Below are 15,679 nucleotides of genomic sequence, written 5' to 3'. Positions count from 1 at the left end.
GGGGGAGGGGGGTGGAATAGGTTGAGGAAAGTTGAGAAGGAGTTTTGGAAAATGTTTTTCCTTCTCTTGATAAGGAAAATATTTTCCTCCAATTGGAAAAATGAGTTCATAAGGACAATGTTTTCCAAAACATTTAAACCAACCAAACATGGAAAAATTGGAGAACATTTGCCTTCATACCAAACTCACCCTGAGAGTGCAAAAGTACTTTACACTTATTAGTAATTATAAGTTAATCCTTACTTTAATTGCAAACTCAAAACCATTACATTGTCCACTTTTGAGAAGCTTTTTCTTCATTGCTTCCAAGTATCCCTTTCACATATTTCAAAAAATTTGCAAAGTGGAAAATACCAAAAACACCGCTAAGCCATCACGACACCATTCTCATGTTTGTTATTACTCAAAATTCAACCCGAAAAAAAAAAAAAGCTTTCGCTTGAGAACAAATCAGAAAAGCGTAATTGTGGATCAACAGGAATTGTTACCTCTGACTTTGTAATAATTATTGAGAAGGAAAAAAATGAAATTTCAAGAAAAGGAAAGTAAAGACTATGCTTATAACCACAGATGCTTTAACTTTTTCAATAGACCCTTCATTTCTTCATAATAATCTTCAAATAAATTACATTAACAAAACAGTGGAATATAAGGGAAAATGAAGATTCTTTTGGGTATATCCACGTATAAATGAAGAGCAAGTCTTGTTTTTTAGTTATAGGCCACACGGTTGATTTTTGTGGAGGTTGCGTTATTTTTGCAAAACAGAACCACTCATTGATTACCACCACAAATATGGCTGAGAATTTAGTGGGGAAAGAAGACAGAGACTTCACTTTCGCCCATTATTCTTTTGCCTGTGTTACATTGCTTTCATACCTTATTGCTCAGTCCAAGAAGGTATACAAGTAACTAAAACTTGAGAAATATCTTGAAATTTAACATCTTAGAAATATCTAAAATTTTCGTGGCAACCCTTCTTTTGCAAATAATATCTTACAATTGCATACCAGTAATAACCTGAGGCCATTAAAATTTGAACTCGCACATGACGATTCAAATTGAGACCTCTTAGTCAATGGACGTACCTCCTGAGGACTGGAGAGGAATTCATACGTCTTTTCATATTCACTTTAACTTATAACAAGAGGACAGCTTTTCATGTTTTTGGCCAGTAACACAATTTTCTAATGTTTCTTTAAGTATTCTGTAATCAGATCTGGAATAAACAGGTACAAAACCTAGCAAGTACCTCAAATATTAGACATGCAACATGGGTTACTACTATATTTTCAAGGAATTAACTTATATAAACGGATAATGTAAATGATTTGTACACAATTAGTATTGGGTAACATGTAGCATATGTCTGCCTTCTTTTACAAGTTATTAGTTTCACTTATTACGGACAATTAATTTTAGACTGCTAATATCTAGAAGTTAAATTCTATTTTCAGTCAGAATAAGATTGTTGTTTCTCATAACTGTTTCTTTTTCTTTTATCAGGTAAAATGTCTTTCTCTTCTCTCTTTTAACAGCCGAAAACAGGAGAATGAAAAAGTAACTTCACAATAAGGCCCCTCCTATACTAAATGCTAGTAATATTTAGAGGGCAGCATACGATATAAACTCTGACAATCTGTATAATTTGACAATATTTATTTCACATTTAAATGAAAATCATTTTTTGCCATCATTCTTCATCGACTCGGCAACGTTATGCGTTATATTTTTGCGGACATAAAGGTTTATAAAATGGAGTTATATCATGTATGTGTCACCACGTCAAGTAGAATACAGACCTTGAAAAAGTATGCCGACTTGTTTTAAACCTTCGCAACTTTTTCTAAATATCTAAATAGAGCCCACCAAATTTGTGTCCTTTATGAATCATGCACCTGAGACCTTCAGGATCTTGCTTTATAAATATACAAGTATACGACCACAACTTCATCAATTCTTACATCTTCTGTTATCAAAAACAGCAAGTCCTACATTTTCTATTTTTTGGAAAAAAACACGACAAATGACTTTAGCAGTTCATTCTTCAACTTCTTTTATCAATATAACAGAAACCAAAGGTATTAAAACACCTGATGATTTCTTAGGCACGGTTTCGTTTCCGCAAACAAAGCCATCTTGTCGTCTCATAACAAAGAGTTCCATGCAAGAAGCTCACCACTCTCATGAGAGAGTTATCGGTAATCCCATAGAAGGGAGGAAAAATGAGAAAAGAGAAAAACTTCATGTGCTAACAACTACTCACAGCAATAACAGTACAGCAGTACCTGTTTTTGTGATGCTGCCACTTGATACCGTAACCATGGGAGGGAAATTGAACAAGCCACGACTGATGAACGCAAGTTTGATGGCCTTGCGAAGTGCTGGAGTTGAAGGTGTAATGGTGGATGCTTGGTGGGGTTTGGTGGAGAAAGATGGACCCTTTAAGTATAACTGGGAAGGTTATGCTGAGCTTGTCAAGATGTGTAGAGAACATGGCTTGAAACTTCAAGTCGTCATGTCTTTTCATCAGTGTGGTGGAAATGTTGGAGACTCTTGCAGGTACTGTTAAAATGCAGTTTATGTTTCCATTAGGCTTTATCACAATCTATATTCTGCTCTATTTCCATTAGTAGGCTCTAATAAGCTACTAGTATTATAGGGATAGTAAATCTTAAAGCCCAATAGTCTAGCAATCTGTACTAATACACCATTATTTGCATAGATGCATGAAATATCTAGTTAGGTTCTGATAAACTAGGAAGTTTACCTTTTCTGTTCTCATATTCCCAAATCATATCACCAGAAAGGCAATTCCTATAGAATCTCAGCTTTCGCCAAGCTTTAAGTCATATTAGTATTTGTTTTGAAATGGTTAGCAGAATTATAATCTTTGGAAAAAGACATATTTGGCTGCAATCTAAAGTAATAGTAGTTCATAGAAAAGGCATTATTTCAAGTGTAACTGGAATTTCACTATTCAGACTCACAGTTCTAGAAGAAATCAAACTGACACTAAAACTTGTAATGGATTTTGCAGTATTCCTCTACCTCCGTGGGTACTTGAAGCTATCGCGAAGAATCCAGATCTTGTCTACACAGATAGATCAGGCAGGAGAAATCCTGAGTATATTTCCTTAGGTTGTGATATGTTACCAGTACTCAAAGGAAGGACACCCATTCAGGTATACACTGACTATATGAGGAGCTTCAGACAAAGATTCAACGATTACTTGGGAGATGTCATAGTGGTAAGACTACTGCTATACAATCACAAAACCAATACTATTACTTCAATAGGATACTTCCTCCAAACCTACCAAACTCTAAAAGCAACAGTCACCGAAAAGAACAAGCACAATCTTTAGAAAAATAAACACACACAGTACACACAAAATAATCTCTCTGTCTTTAGAGGAGTAATATGAGCTAAGTTGGAAAGTGAAGCTGCTAATTGTCAAAAAAAAAGTATTTAAACATAAAACCACTACAGGTCATATTGTCGTAGTTTCATTAGGATAGGATTAAATAATTTATCCTAATCCGGGAGAAATATAGGCTGAAGGCTAATTTGAAGTAAATTAAAAAAAATCAAATCAGGCTATTTATCCAAAAGAGAGAACGGCAGCTAAGAAAATAAGTGAATAAGCAAAATCGAATCAGTTACTTTATGTAATCTCATCTGGTCGACTAATTTGTTGGTTAGCCATCTAAAAGGTGGACCAGTAAAGTATATAGTATCATCCAAATGAAACAGGGTACCTCTTAATATACTCCTATTACCGGCTAGCTTATGCGCACCTCGACTAATTCCACGGGATACCTACTACCTCCACCAGCAAATGGTACCAGGCAACTCCCTCCTCCAAGATGGAAAGAGATCACCTAGTGTTTTTTTCAAATCCGCTAGGATTTGCACCTAAAACCTCATGGTTCTCAACCCACTTCATTGACCACTAGGCCACACCCTTCGGTGCTATACTCCTATATATATTCCAAGCAAAAATGGTAGGAATACTTGAAATTGACATCCTGTTTTCTTCTACAGGAGATTCAAGTGGGATTGGGTCCGTGTGGGGAGCTAAGATATCCATCCTATCCAGAAAGCAATGGTACATGGAGATTTCCTGGAATTGGAGAATTCCAGAACTATGACAAGGTAACTTTTAGCATCTATTGTTAGAGATATTAATAAAATCGTTTTTCCTTACATAAGTAAATCTCAGGAAAAAAAAAAGGACCTTCAGAAGCTGGAGAAAATAAACTAACTTCTTTTTTGTCAACACAGTACATGAGAGCTTCACTGGCAGCATCTGCCAAGGCGGCGGGAAAGGATGATTGGGGCCAGGGAGGGCCTCATGACTCAGGACAGTACAACCAATTTCCTGAGGATACTGGATTTTTCCAGAATGATGGAACATGGAACAGTGAATATGGAAAATTCTTCCTAGAGTGGTATTCAGGAAAGCTACTGGAGCATGGCGACAGGATCCTAGGAGCAGCAGAAAGTATATACCAAGGAACTGGGGCTAAACTATCTGGAAAAGTAGCTGGAATTCATTGGCATTACAATACTAGATCACATGCTGCAGAGTTAACAGCAGGATACTACAATACGAGAGAGACAAATGGCTATCTACCTATCGCACGTATGTTCGGGAAACATCGTGTTGTATTTAACTTTACATGTATGGAAATGAGGGATGGTGAACAGCCCCAGAGTGCAAATTGCTCACCAGAAGGCTTAGTTCGACAAGTAAAAAATGCAACTAGAACTTCTGAAGTAGAACTTGCTGGAGAAAATGCTCTAGAGAGGTATGATGGAGCAGCATATTCTCAAGTTTTGGCAACAAGCAGGTCAGATTCTGGAAATGCATTGAGCGCATTTACATTCCTGAGAATGAACAAACGGTTGTTTGAGCCAGAAAATTGGCAGAATTTAGGGCAATTCGTGAAAAGCATGTCAGAAGGAGGCCGAAATGCTAGACGTCCAGAGTGTGACTCAAGCAGGGCAGACCTCTATGTAGGATTTATCAAAAAGACTCATTCTATGAAAGCTAAAGAGATAGCACTAGTGTAAAGATATGCATATGTATAGAGGTAATATGGTCATCCCATTGTAGGTTAGCAGAGAACAGTGGCAAAAAGTATTAAAGTGCCATTACTCATAGCAGCTAAAAGAGTCCACAAGAATTTGGAGCCTGTGTCTAAACTAAACTATAGACGACAAGAAAAAGAAGCTTTGTATGTCAATCTTTCCCATTCTATTTGTGAAGCTCCGGGGCATTGGGATGACGAGACAGTATCATACAAGGATTTGAATGAGCATATTCATTTCTTTGTACAAATCAATATTTTTCTGCCTTCCACGTTCATTATTGTAATAAAGGAGCTAATAATATTGCTTCCTATACATGCATTTTCCCTTTAATATTTCTGCTTTCTTCCTTCGAGTTATCAATTATCAATGAGCAAATACTTGAGTGTCTGAAAAACATATCACTAGTCCAACGAACATTTTAAGTAGAGAAGATCACCACTACCCCAATCCATTGCAGATAATCATTAAAGAACAATCCACGCTGGCATATGTCTGCCTTCTTTTTCAAGTGATTAGCTTCACTTATTATGGACAATTATTTTAGACTACTAGTATGTAGAAGTTAGATTCTATTTTCAATCAGAATAAGACTGTTATTTCTCATAACGTCTCTTTTTCTTTTATCAGGTAAAATGTCTCTCTCTTATCTCTTTTAACAGCTGAAAGCAGAAGAATGAAAAGTAATTTCACAATAAGTCCCCTCCTATATTAAATGCTAGTAATATTTAGAGGACAGCATATGATATAAACTCAGACTATCTGTATAATTAGACAATATTTTATTTCATATTTATTTCACATTTAAAGGAAAATCATTTTTTGCCATCATTCCCCAATGACGTCGGCAACGTTATATGTTATATTATTGAGGACATAAAGGTTTATAAAATGGAGTTATATCATATATGTGTCACCACGTCAAGTAGAAGACAGACCTTAAAAAAGTATGCCGACTTGTTTTAATCCTTTGTACTGAATATCTAAATAGAACAACAACAACAACATACCCAGTAAAATCCCACTAGTGGAGTCTGGGGAGAGTAGAGTGTACGCAGACCTTACCCCTACCCCGAAAAGGGTAGGGAGGCTGTTTCCGGCAGACTCTCGGCTCAACAGGATGAATATCTAAATAGAGCCCACCAAATTTGTCTCCTTCATGAATCATGCACCTGAAACCTTCAGGATCTTGCTTTACAAATATACAACCACAACTTCATCAATTCCTACATCTTCTATCATCAAAAAAAGTAATTCCTACATTTTCTATTTTTTTTTAAAGACACAACAAGTGACTTTAACAGTTCATTCTTCAACTTCTTTTATCATTACTAGTTTCTCGGCACGTGCGTTGCATGTGTATGTCGAGTCATGTCGTAAATTTAATAATTAAACATGAAAAATAAAGTATGAGTTTCTGTGAATGCTCACATGATGACTTGTTGATGTCAAGATGATTGGATATCCTTTGAAGTACCAAGATGAACAATCAAAATTTAATTTGATAATTGTGTTTTTTGCTATTTCAACTTTATGAGGTACAACCACGCAATAAAGTGAAGATTTTTTAATTTTAAAATTAGGGACAAAAACATTCTAAAATTATTTTTCCTGATGTGGTATATCCTGTATAGTTTTGCTCTTAATTTTAGATAACGTAATTAGGAGTACATGAGAGTTACACTCTCACCAACATGTACAGTAGGACCTTATGGCTATGATTTTTGTGAAGACTCTTATAGCCTGCCTATTTGGCCAACCTTATGGCTCTATTTCCATTAGGCTCTAATAAGCTGCTAGTATAGTAGAGAAAGTAAATATTAAACCCCAATAATCTAGCAATCTGTACAAATACACCATTATTACACAGATTCAGGAAATGTCTATTTAGGTTCTGATGAACTAGGAAGTTTACCTTTTCTGTTCTCATATTCCCAAATCACAACACCAGAAAGGCAATTCCGATCATCTTAATAGTGTTTTCCAAAGCTTTTTAAAGGAAATAGACAACTATTATTTTTTTCTCAAAAAATCCAATACTCCTATAGAATCTCAGCTTTCGCCAAGTTTTAAGTCATATTTTTTGTTTTGAAATGGTTAACAGGATTATAATCTTTGAAAAAAGATATATTCTGCTGAATAGTTCATAGAAAAGGGAGTATTTCAAGTGTAACAGGAATTTCTTGTCAGTTGTCACTATTCAGACTCGCGGTTCTAGAAGAAATCAAACTGCCGCTAAAACTTGTAATGGATTTTGCAGTATTCCTCTACCTCCATGGGTACTTGAAGATATCGGGAAGAACCCAGATCTTGTCTACACAGATAGATCAGGCAGGAGAAATCCAGAGTATATTTCCTTAGGTTGTGATATGTTACCAGAACTCAAAGGAAGGACACCCATTCAGGTATACACTGACTATATGAGGAGCTTCGGACAAAGATTCAGCGATTACTTGGGAGATGTCATAGTGGTAAGCCTTCTGCTATACATAACCAATATTATTACTTCAATAGGAACCAATATTCTTACTTCAATAGGATACTTCCTACTAACCTACCAAACTCTAAAGCAACAGTAACTCAAAAGCACAAGCACAAGCTTTAGAAAAATAAACACACACAGCATGCACAGAATCATCTCTCTTTCTTTAGAGGAGGAATATGAGCTAAGTTGGAAAGTGAAGCTGCTAATTGTTAAAAAAAATGTTTTAAACATAAAACCACTGCAGATCATACTGTCACAGTTTCATTAGGATAGGATTAAATAATTTATCCTAATCCGGTAGAAATATAGGCTGAAGGCTAATTTGAAGTAACCTAAACAAAAACAAATCAGGTTATTTATCCAAAAGAGAGAAGGACGGCTAAGAAAATAAGTGAATAAGCACAACCGAATAAGTTACTTTATGTAATCTCATGTGGTCGACTAATTTGTTGGATAGCTATCTAAAAGATGGACCAGTAAAGTAAGTATCATCCAAATGAAACAGGTTACCTCTTATATACTTCTATTATTTATTTTTTTATAACCGTAGTGTTCGGGCCAGCTTATACGCACCTCGACTGACTCCACGGGATACCTGCTACTTCCACCAGCAAAAGGTACCAAGTAATTCCGGCCACCAGGCTGGGCACCAAGGCTTGAACAAATGGGAAGAAATCACCTAGTGTTTTTATCTAAGCAAGGATTTGAACCTGAGACCTCATGGTTCTCAACCCACTTCATTGACCACTAGGCCACACCCTTGGGTGCTATACTCCAATATTTTCCAAGCTAAAATGGCAAGAAAACTTGAAATTGATATTCCTTTTTCTTCTACAGGAGATTCAAGTGGGATTGGGTCCATGTGGGGAGCTAAGATATCCATCCTATCCAGAAAGCAATGGTACTTGGAGATTTCCTGGAATTGGAGAATTCCAGAACTATGACAAGGTAACTTTTTGCATCTATTGTCAGAGATATTAATAAAATCGTTTTTCCTTACATAAGTAAATCTCAGGAAAAAAAAAAAGGACCTTCATAAGCTGGAAAAAAATAAACTAACTTCTTTTTTGTCAACACGGTACATGAGAGCTTCACTGTCAGCATCTGCCAAGGCGGCGGGAAAGGATGACTGGGGCCAGGGAGGGCCTCATGACTCGGGACATTACAACCGATTTCCTGAGGATACTGGATTTTTCCAAAATGATGGAACATGGAACAGTGAATATGGAAAATTCTTCCTAGATAGGTATTCAGGAAAGCTACTGGAGCATGGCGACAGGATCCTAGGAGCAGCAGAAAGTATATACCAAGGAACTGGGGCTAAACTATCGGGAAAGGTAGCTGGGATTCATTGGCATTACAATACTAGATCACATGCTGCAGAGTTAACAGCAGGATACTACAATACGAGAGACACAAATGGCTATCTACCTATCGCACGTATGATTGGGAAACATCGTGTTGTATTTAACTTTACATGTATGGAAATGAGGGATGGTGAACAGCCCCAGAGTGCAAATTGCTCACCAGAAGGCTTAGTTCGGCAAGTAAAAAATGCAACTAGAACTTCTGAAGTAGAACTTGCGGGAGAAAATGCTCTAGAGAGGTATGATGGAGCAGCATATTCTCAAGTTTTGGCAACAAGCAGGTCAGATTCTGGAAATGCATTGAGCGTATTTACATTCCTGAGAATGAACAAACGGTTGTTTGAGCAAGAAAATTGGCAGAATTTAGGGCAGTTCGTGAAAAGCATGTTAGAAGGAGGCCGAAATGCTAGACGTCCAGAGTGTGACTCAAGCAGGGCAGACCTCTATGTAGGATTTATCAAAAAGACTCATTCTATGAAAGCTAAAGAGATAGCACTAGTGTAAAGATATGCATATGTATAGAGGTAATATGGTCATCCCATTGTAGGTTAGCAGAGAACAGTGGCAAAAAGTATTAAAGTGCCATTACTCATAGCACCTAAAAGAGTCCACAAGAATTTGGAGCCTGTGTCTGAAACTAAACTATAGGCGACAAGAAAAAGAAGCTTTGTATGTCAATCTTTCCCATTCTGATTCAGAGGTTGTGAAGCTCCGGGGCATTGGGATGATGAGACAGTATCATACAAGGATTTGAATGACCATATTCATTTCTTTGTACAAATCAATATTTTTCTGCCTTCGACGTTCATTATTGTAATAAAGGATCTGATAATATTGCTTCCTATAGATGCATTTTCCCTTTAATATTCCTGCTTTCTTCCTTCGAGGTATCAATTATCAATGAGCAAATTACTTGAGTGCCTGATAAACATATCATTAGTTCAATGAACATTTCAAGTAGAGAAGATCACCACTACCCCAATCCTTTGCAGATAACCATTTAACAGAACAATCCATGCTGAAAGATTACAAACATATCAGCAATATGGTGATAAGTCAGGCTTTAGAGCCTCCGCAGAATTACTTTTGACCTCTTAGCAATATCTGTTTAGCCATGTTTAAGAATATTTGACAAGATTATTGAATAAAGTTCACCCATTAAAGATATTTGTCAACACATATGTTGTCTTCTCAGCCATTAAGAAAATTAAAGATCTTCGGAGTTTTATAACAAAGGAAAAGAAAATTTTATAACAAAGGGAAAGGAAAAGAAACAGGTACTGTACAAAAAAAAACCACAACTGGCAGCAATATCGACTTTTTATACATGGTCTACAGCCTATGGTACTTCATAGATATATTCCGTGGTTTCTATGGCAATTACTAAGAAATTAACCTAAAGCATAATAATACAGGAATATTGTGGCAGATGCTCTTAGATCTTCTTCTGATTGTTTGCCTATCATGACTTTTCCTCCCACAGAAGAGATTTATGGACTGCGGACTGCCATTTGCCACACTTCTTAACTAAAGCTAGATTTAATAGCCCACCCACCCCCTACCCCTCAAAAAAAAACACCATTACCTTCCCCAAAAATCTACAGAACTAGAATGTGACTTGATACTACTTTTAACATGGAACTTCCCAGATAAAGAGCTGCCACTGCAGAACTTTCCATAGTTGGATGGAGTGGCCAAAATAAGCTAGTAGTCAACAATTGACATCTGATATCCAGCACAATTTCACTACTTCCTTCTCAATGAATAACATGATTATACAGACTTCTATCTCAATAGTAAAGGCAATTTAGTTATCATGAACAAAGAAGTTAAATTTCCAGCAGAAGAACGAAAAAAACATGATATCTAAGTTGTTGTCATGATCTCAAAGGGCTTTCTACCAAGGTCCAGGTACCTTCAGTTGTCTCAGCTTCAAGAAGAAATGAGGCACTCGTTTTCATCCATCATCCAAACTCGTGTCATCTTACTTTTCTTTAGCACCTGCAAACTGAAGACTAAGATTAGACAAGGATTGTTTTAATGAAGATAGCAAGATTAGTTCTGGCGGTGAAATTTGAATTATTTTAGTCAGTTGCAACTATAACTTTGAGGGTTCTTCATAGTTCATACCACTCTTAAACCCTTGACCAAATGTGTGGCAATAGACAATCTGCATATCAGTTTTCCTCTTAAAAAGTTTCATGTCTACAGGTGTTATTGAGCAACGTGATCTAAACGGAACTAAACTTAAGCCTAGTTCAATAAATATTACATGAAGGTCAATGAAAACAGCTTCAAGCCAGAAAGCCTTGCAGTGAGACCTAAAATTTGCTAATTTACCTAATGTGAATATCTAGAACTAACTCTACAGCTCTATTTTCGCGATTCCTCAGCCACTTCCACTAAAATTTCTAGGAAGCAATACTTTTCCAAACTTGTCTGGGTAATAACTAACCAAATAGTTTTTTCACTTCGGTAACTAAAGATATCACAATCAATATCTTTCCTTTTTCTTAAATGAATGTCTTAGGTATTCCATGCTAAAAATGAAGATATACTTTTTAAGTTAAGACCTATGTCAAAAACCTGATCATAAATAGAGCTAATAAACCTAAGACAAGAAAATAAAATAGAAAAAAGATTGCCCATCTCGCAATCTTTTGTTAGGGGTGGGCATATATCGGGTAAAACCGATAACCCGAACCGTTAATTATTTATTGGGTTATCGGTATTGGGTTATTGGGTTAACAGTTCGGTAACGGGTTAAAATATTTTTTTTATTGGGTTATTGGTTCGGGCTCGGTTTGGCAATTCTGTTATTGGGTAAAACCGATAACCCAATAAGGATTAACTAATTTACTAGTTTACCCTTAAGTATATACATACTAGGGTTTCATAATTCATAGTTCACTCTTTGATTTTCCTATTCTTTCCCAGTTTCTCCGCCTCACTCCCTCATCAGTCAGTCCGTCAAGACTCGGGCCGGTGTCAGTCGCATCACGCCCTCACCAGTCAGCCCGTCAAGACTCAGGCCGGCATCAATCGAATTTCTCAGCTTCTTTCCTTCACTCTTCAGTCGCATCTTCACTTCATTTCTCAGATCCATCTGATTCTTCAGTCGCATCTTCACTTCACTCTTCAGTCGCATTAGTACTATGTTTGGACTTTGGACTTGTTAATCTTAAGGTTGCTACTACTTTGTATTGTTATTAATGTGTTTGAACTATTACTTTGGACTGTTTGTAGTGTTGAACTTTAGTTGAAGTGTTGAACTCTGTTCTATTGTTGCAGATTTAGTTCTATTGTTCTATTGTTAGCAGAACTATTAGTTCTATGTTTAGCAGAACTTTGATGAAGTTGTTCAGTCTTCAAAGCTGTGGAAGTGTAGTGACTCAACTTCTCACTTTTTCTTTTGACATTTACAAAAATTGCATCACAAACATGTGCATCGTGGCTGACACTTGTATTTGTTATTCATTTAGATACCTTGTATTTGCAGAAAGTGTCAAAGTGAAAATATGACTAATATTCTGTTTTTTCGTCACTGACTGATATTGGGATTTTTGTTTATATTTTTTGGGTTGAAGAATGAAAGATAAAAACTTTGGTTAGTGTTTATTTTATTGGATGTTGCAGTAAATTTAAATTCTTGTGAAATAGAACAGTTCTGAAAAGAGTTTTAGCAAAACAGTTCTTAAAATCTTATAAAACAGTTTTAGCAAAACAGTTTTATACCGAAACTGTTTTATACATTGCGAAATTGTTTTAGTTGTTTTATCTTATCGGGTAAACCGATAATGATCGATAACCGATTAACCGATAACCAATATCTTATCGGTTTGGTTATTGGGTTATGATATTTGTAAACTGATAACCGATAGGCAAAACCGACAATATTCATAACCGAACCGAACCGACCGATGCCCACCCCTATCTTTTGTTTGAAGTAAGACCATGCCCTATGTCAAAAACCTGATCATAAATAGAGCTAATAAACCTAAGACAAGAAAATAAAATAGAAAAAAGATTGCCCATCTCGCAAATTCTTCAAGAATTTGTATAAACTAATAGAATCACGAGCTTCTCTAAATTAATAATAATAAAAAAATAAAAGTAACTTCACTAACTTTCGCCAAAATTTTACTTGTATTTATTTCAAAACTTACCTACCTTCCTAAAGTTATAAAGTCTCTTACTTAAACTGTAAAAGTTCAGAAGCTTAAACGACCAAAATGGGGAATGTTCTCGTAGCATCTTCCATCATAAACAAGCATCCCTAAAGCACAATGTCATCTTCAAATTAGCAAATTTCAATTACAGCTTTTCCGTAGCCCATACAAGCATCGGAAACTAGTAATGACCGTGTTGTGACCAGAAACACATCACACACCAAATTAGAATCATGTCTATTTATTGCAAGTCAACATGCTACTACTGATGGTAAATGAAATGATTGCATTCATATCGTAACCTTTTTCCAAGATTCATAAAAGAACAGCTAAGCCTTCCAGCACATTGCAGTCAAATCCAATTAACATAATACATCTAAGTAAGAGTGGAAAGGGTAGACAGAGGCGGATCTAGGATTTTAGATCTATGGGTTCAGCATTTAAAGTTATGGGTTCATATCTACTATTTATTGCAATTTTACTGATCTTTTATACATAAATTTATGCTCCGCGTTAAAAGTATTGGGTTCAGTTGAACCCGGTCGTTCTATACTCCATCCGCCACTGAGAGTAGAGGAGTGGCTCATTATACACCGAGTTTCGAACCATGTGCCACCAGCCTTAGGGATTTATCTGTTATCAAAAGAAAAAGATACATCTAAGTAGCCTAAAGTTATATTACATCCATACCAATTAGTTGGGTGCTATTACTATTCCGCGGTTAACATTCTTTTCTTATAACAACTTTTCCAAATACTTCTTAGATAATACTCCATCCGTCCCAATTTATGTGGCACACTTTTTTTTACTCTTTCACAAAAAGAATGACACATTTCTATATTTAGAAACATTTTAACTTAAAAATTCTCATTTTACCCTTTAATATTATGACTTACAGTAGACAAATGTTTATGGCTTGCGTTAGGCCACAAGTTTCTAAAGTATTTTTTTTTCTTTAACTCCTTGCCCAGTCAAATAATACCACATATCAAGAGTTATAGAGAAGAAAAGTGTAGAATACCTGCTAGAATTAGGAGTGAGAGGGGGGAGGTGAAACGGGGTCAGAATTGGGATTGCGGAGACTTTCAATCAAACCTCCTAGCTCCTTCCGAGCTGACTCTCTCCCGAACATGAACCCATACCTAATTAGTAACAATAATAATAAATTTATAAATTCAAACAAAACTCACTTTTCAGATTTTCTATTAATGAAATTAAACCCCTTATCTAACTGAAAAAAAGAGCATAAAAGAGCCTTATTTTTGCATTCATGTGTGTATGGGAGAAAGAGAGATACATAGAAAGGTAATTACCAGCCAGAAACGGCAGAGAATACACCTGAAATTGCAATTGTCTGAAGGAGAGTGAAGCTCTTCTTCTGCATTTTTATCGAACAGTATTAGATCAAACTTGCTTTTCTCTGTACGAGAGGTTCTGGGGTTTTAGGAACTGGGTTTAATGCAGCTTCCGAGATTCAGAAAGGTGTAAAACTAAGGCCAGAACTAAAATATTCTGTTTTATTTTGGTTAATATTCCTTTTTTTTCTTTTTCTTTCTTTTTCTGTTTTATACGTCTAATTAAAAATATAGAAATGCTCACTATTCATAATCTTTGACGATAGTATCCTTATTTTAACGATAGTATCCTTTGTTTTTTCTTTTGGGAATAATTGATGAGATTTTTGTTAATCACCGAAGATCTTTAACGATTTATTTGTTCTAATAATTTAAGGAATTATAATTGTAAGCATTACAATTTTACCGAGTCTAAATCGATAAAATAATATGGACTATATTTTAAATATGTCAGTCCAAATAAATATTATGGACTAATATAATTGGAGTAATTATGTAAATCCAATACGTATAGGTTAAATAAAGAGGTCATCTATTGGGCTATAAGTAATAAGCCCACTTTATTAGGCCCAAATCTTCCGAGAGGCCCAGTTTGGTGCCACGCGTGAAATGACATGGCACACCAAATCACACGGAAGAGCCAATAGGATCGCGCCACATGTCAAAATGACAAGGCATGCCTAGTCAAATTAAATGGCCAATGAAACTGCGCCACATGTGCAAGTGACATGTTCTGGCCAATCAAATGCGGTCATGTCACACTTCAATTTGATTGGTCGGAAAGAGTTTGTTCTTATCACAACTCCTCCCTTCCACAACTATAAACAGGGGTCTTCATAACTCAGAAAAGACACCAGAAGTTATAACAAGAAGCAAGAGAGAGCTCGTGGATCAAACGCCGCAAAATTCTCTACAAGTTTCAAGCTTCAAGCAATCAAGTTCAAGTTCAAGCAATCAAGTTCAAGTTGAAGCTCAAGAATGAAGAACAAATTAATTTCAAGCTCAAGAACGAAGACCAAATCGAGTTCAAGTCCAAGCAATCAAGCTCAGGCTCAAGAACAAGATCATCGTTCGTGGCAACAACTACATATTCAAGATCAAGCTCAAAGGCCCTTGAATTTATTTATTGTTGGAAAGAAGAATCAGAGGATTCATAGAGATTGTAACACTCAAATATTTGAAATAAAATACTATGATTGTTGTTG

General features: G+C 35.9%; 3 protein-coding genes across 5 annotated transcripts; 2 read left to right on the top strand and 1 right to left on the bottom strand.

Moving 5' to 3' along the window:
- Nucleotides 1,938-5,433, top strand: LOC109231309 (beta-amylase 3, chloroplastic-like). Its single transcript, XM_019396937.1, has 4 exons — nt 1,938-2,562; nt 3,041-3,251; nt 4,049-4,159; nt 4,289-5,433. The coding sequence occupies exons 1-4, from the start codon at nt 2,027-2,029 to the stop codon at nt 5,078-5,080; spliced, it is 1,650 nt and encodes a 549-aa protein (XP_019252482.1). The 5' UTR covers nt 1,938-2,026; the 3' UTR covers nt 5,081-5,433.
- Nucleotides 6,470-9,455, top strand: LOC109231681 (beta-amylase 3, chloroplastic-like). Its single transcript, XM_019397324.1, has 4 exons — nt 6,470-6,474; nt 7,359-7,569; nt 8,421-8,531; nt 8,663-9,455. Exons 1-4 carry the CDS (start codon nt 6,470-6,472, stop codon nt 9,452-9,454), a joined length of 1,119 nt encoding a protein of 372 aa, XP_019252869.1. The 3' UTR covers nt 9,455.
- Nucleotides 10,677-14,624, bottom strand: LOC109231307. Of its 3 annotated transcripts, none has more exons than XM_019396935.1 (3): nt 14,433-14,623; nt 14,141-14,261; nt 10,677-10,951 (listed from the first exon to the last, which is right to left on the bottom strand). In XM_019396935.1, the coding sequence occupies exons 1-2, from the start codon at nt 14,501-14,503 to the stop codon at nt 14,150-14,152; spliced, it is 183 nt and encodes a 60-aa protein (XP_019252480.1). In that variant the 5' UTR covers nt 14,504-14,623; the 3' UTR covers nt 10,677-10,951; nt 14,141-14,149. The 3 variants fall into 3 exon arrangements, with proteins under 3 accessions (XP_019252480.1, XP_019252479.1, XP_019252481.1); XM_019396934.1 differs by having other exon boundaries at nt 10,677-10,958; nt 14,433-14,621; XM_019396936.1 differs by lacking the exon at nt 10,677-10,951 and adding an exon at nt 13,434-13,752 and having other exon boundaries at nt 14,433-14,624.

The sequence above is a fragment of the Nicotiana attenuata genome, chromosome 8 (assembly GCF_001879085.1).
Source record: "Nicotiana attenuata strain UT chromosome 8, NIATTr2, whole genome shotgun sequence".
In the NCBI taxonomy this organism is placed as follows: Eukaryota; Viridiplantae; Streptophyta; class Magnoliopsida; order Solanales; family Solanaceae; genus Nicotiana; species Nicotiana attenuata.
Note: the sequence above shows the minus strand (reverse complement) of the source record. Positions and strands in the feature narration are given on the sequence as shown.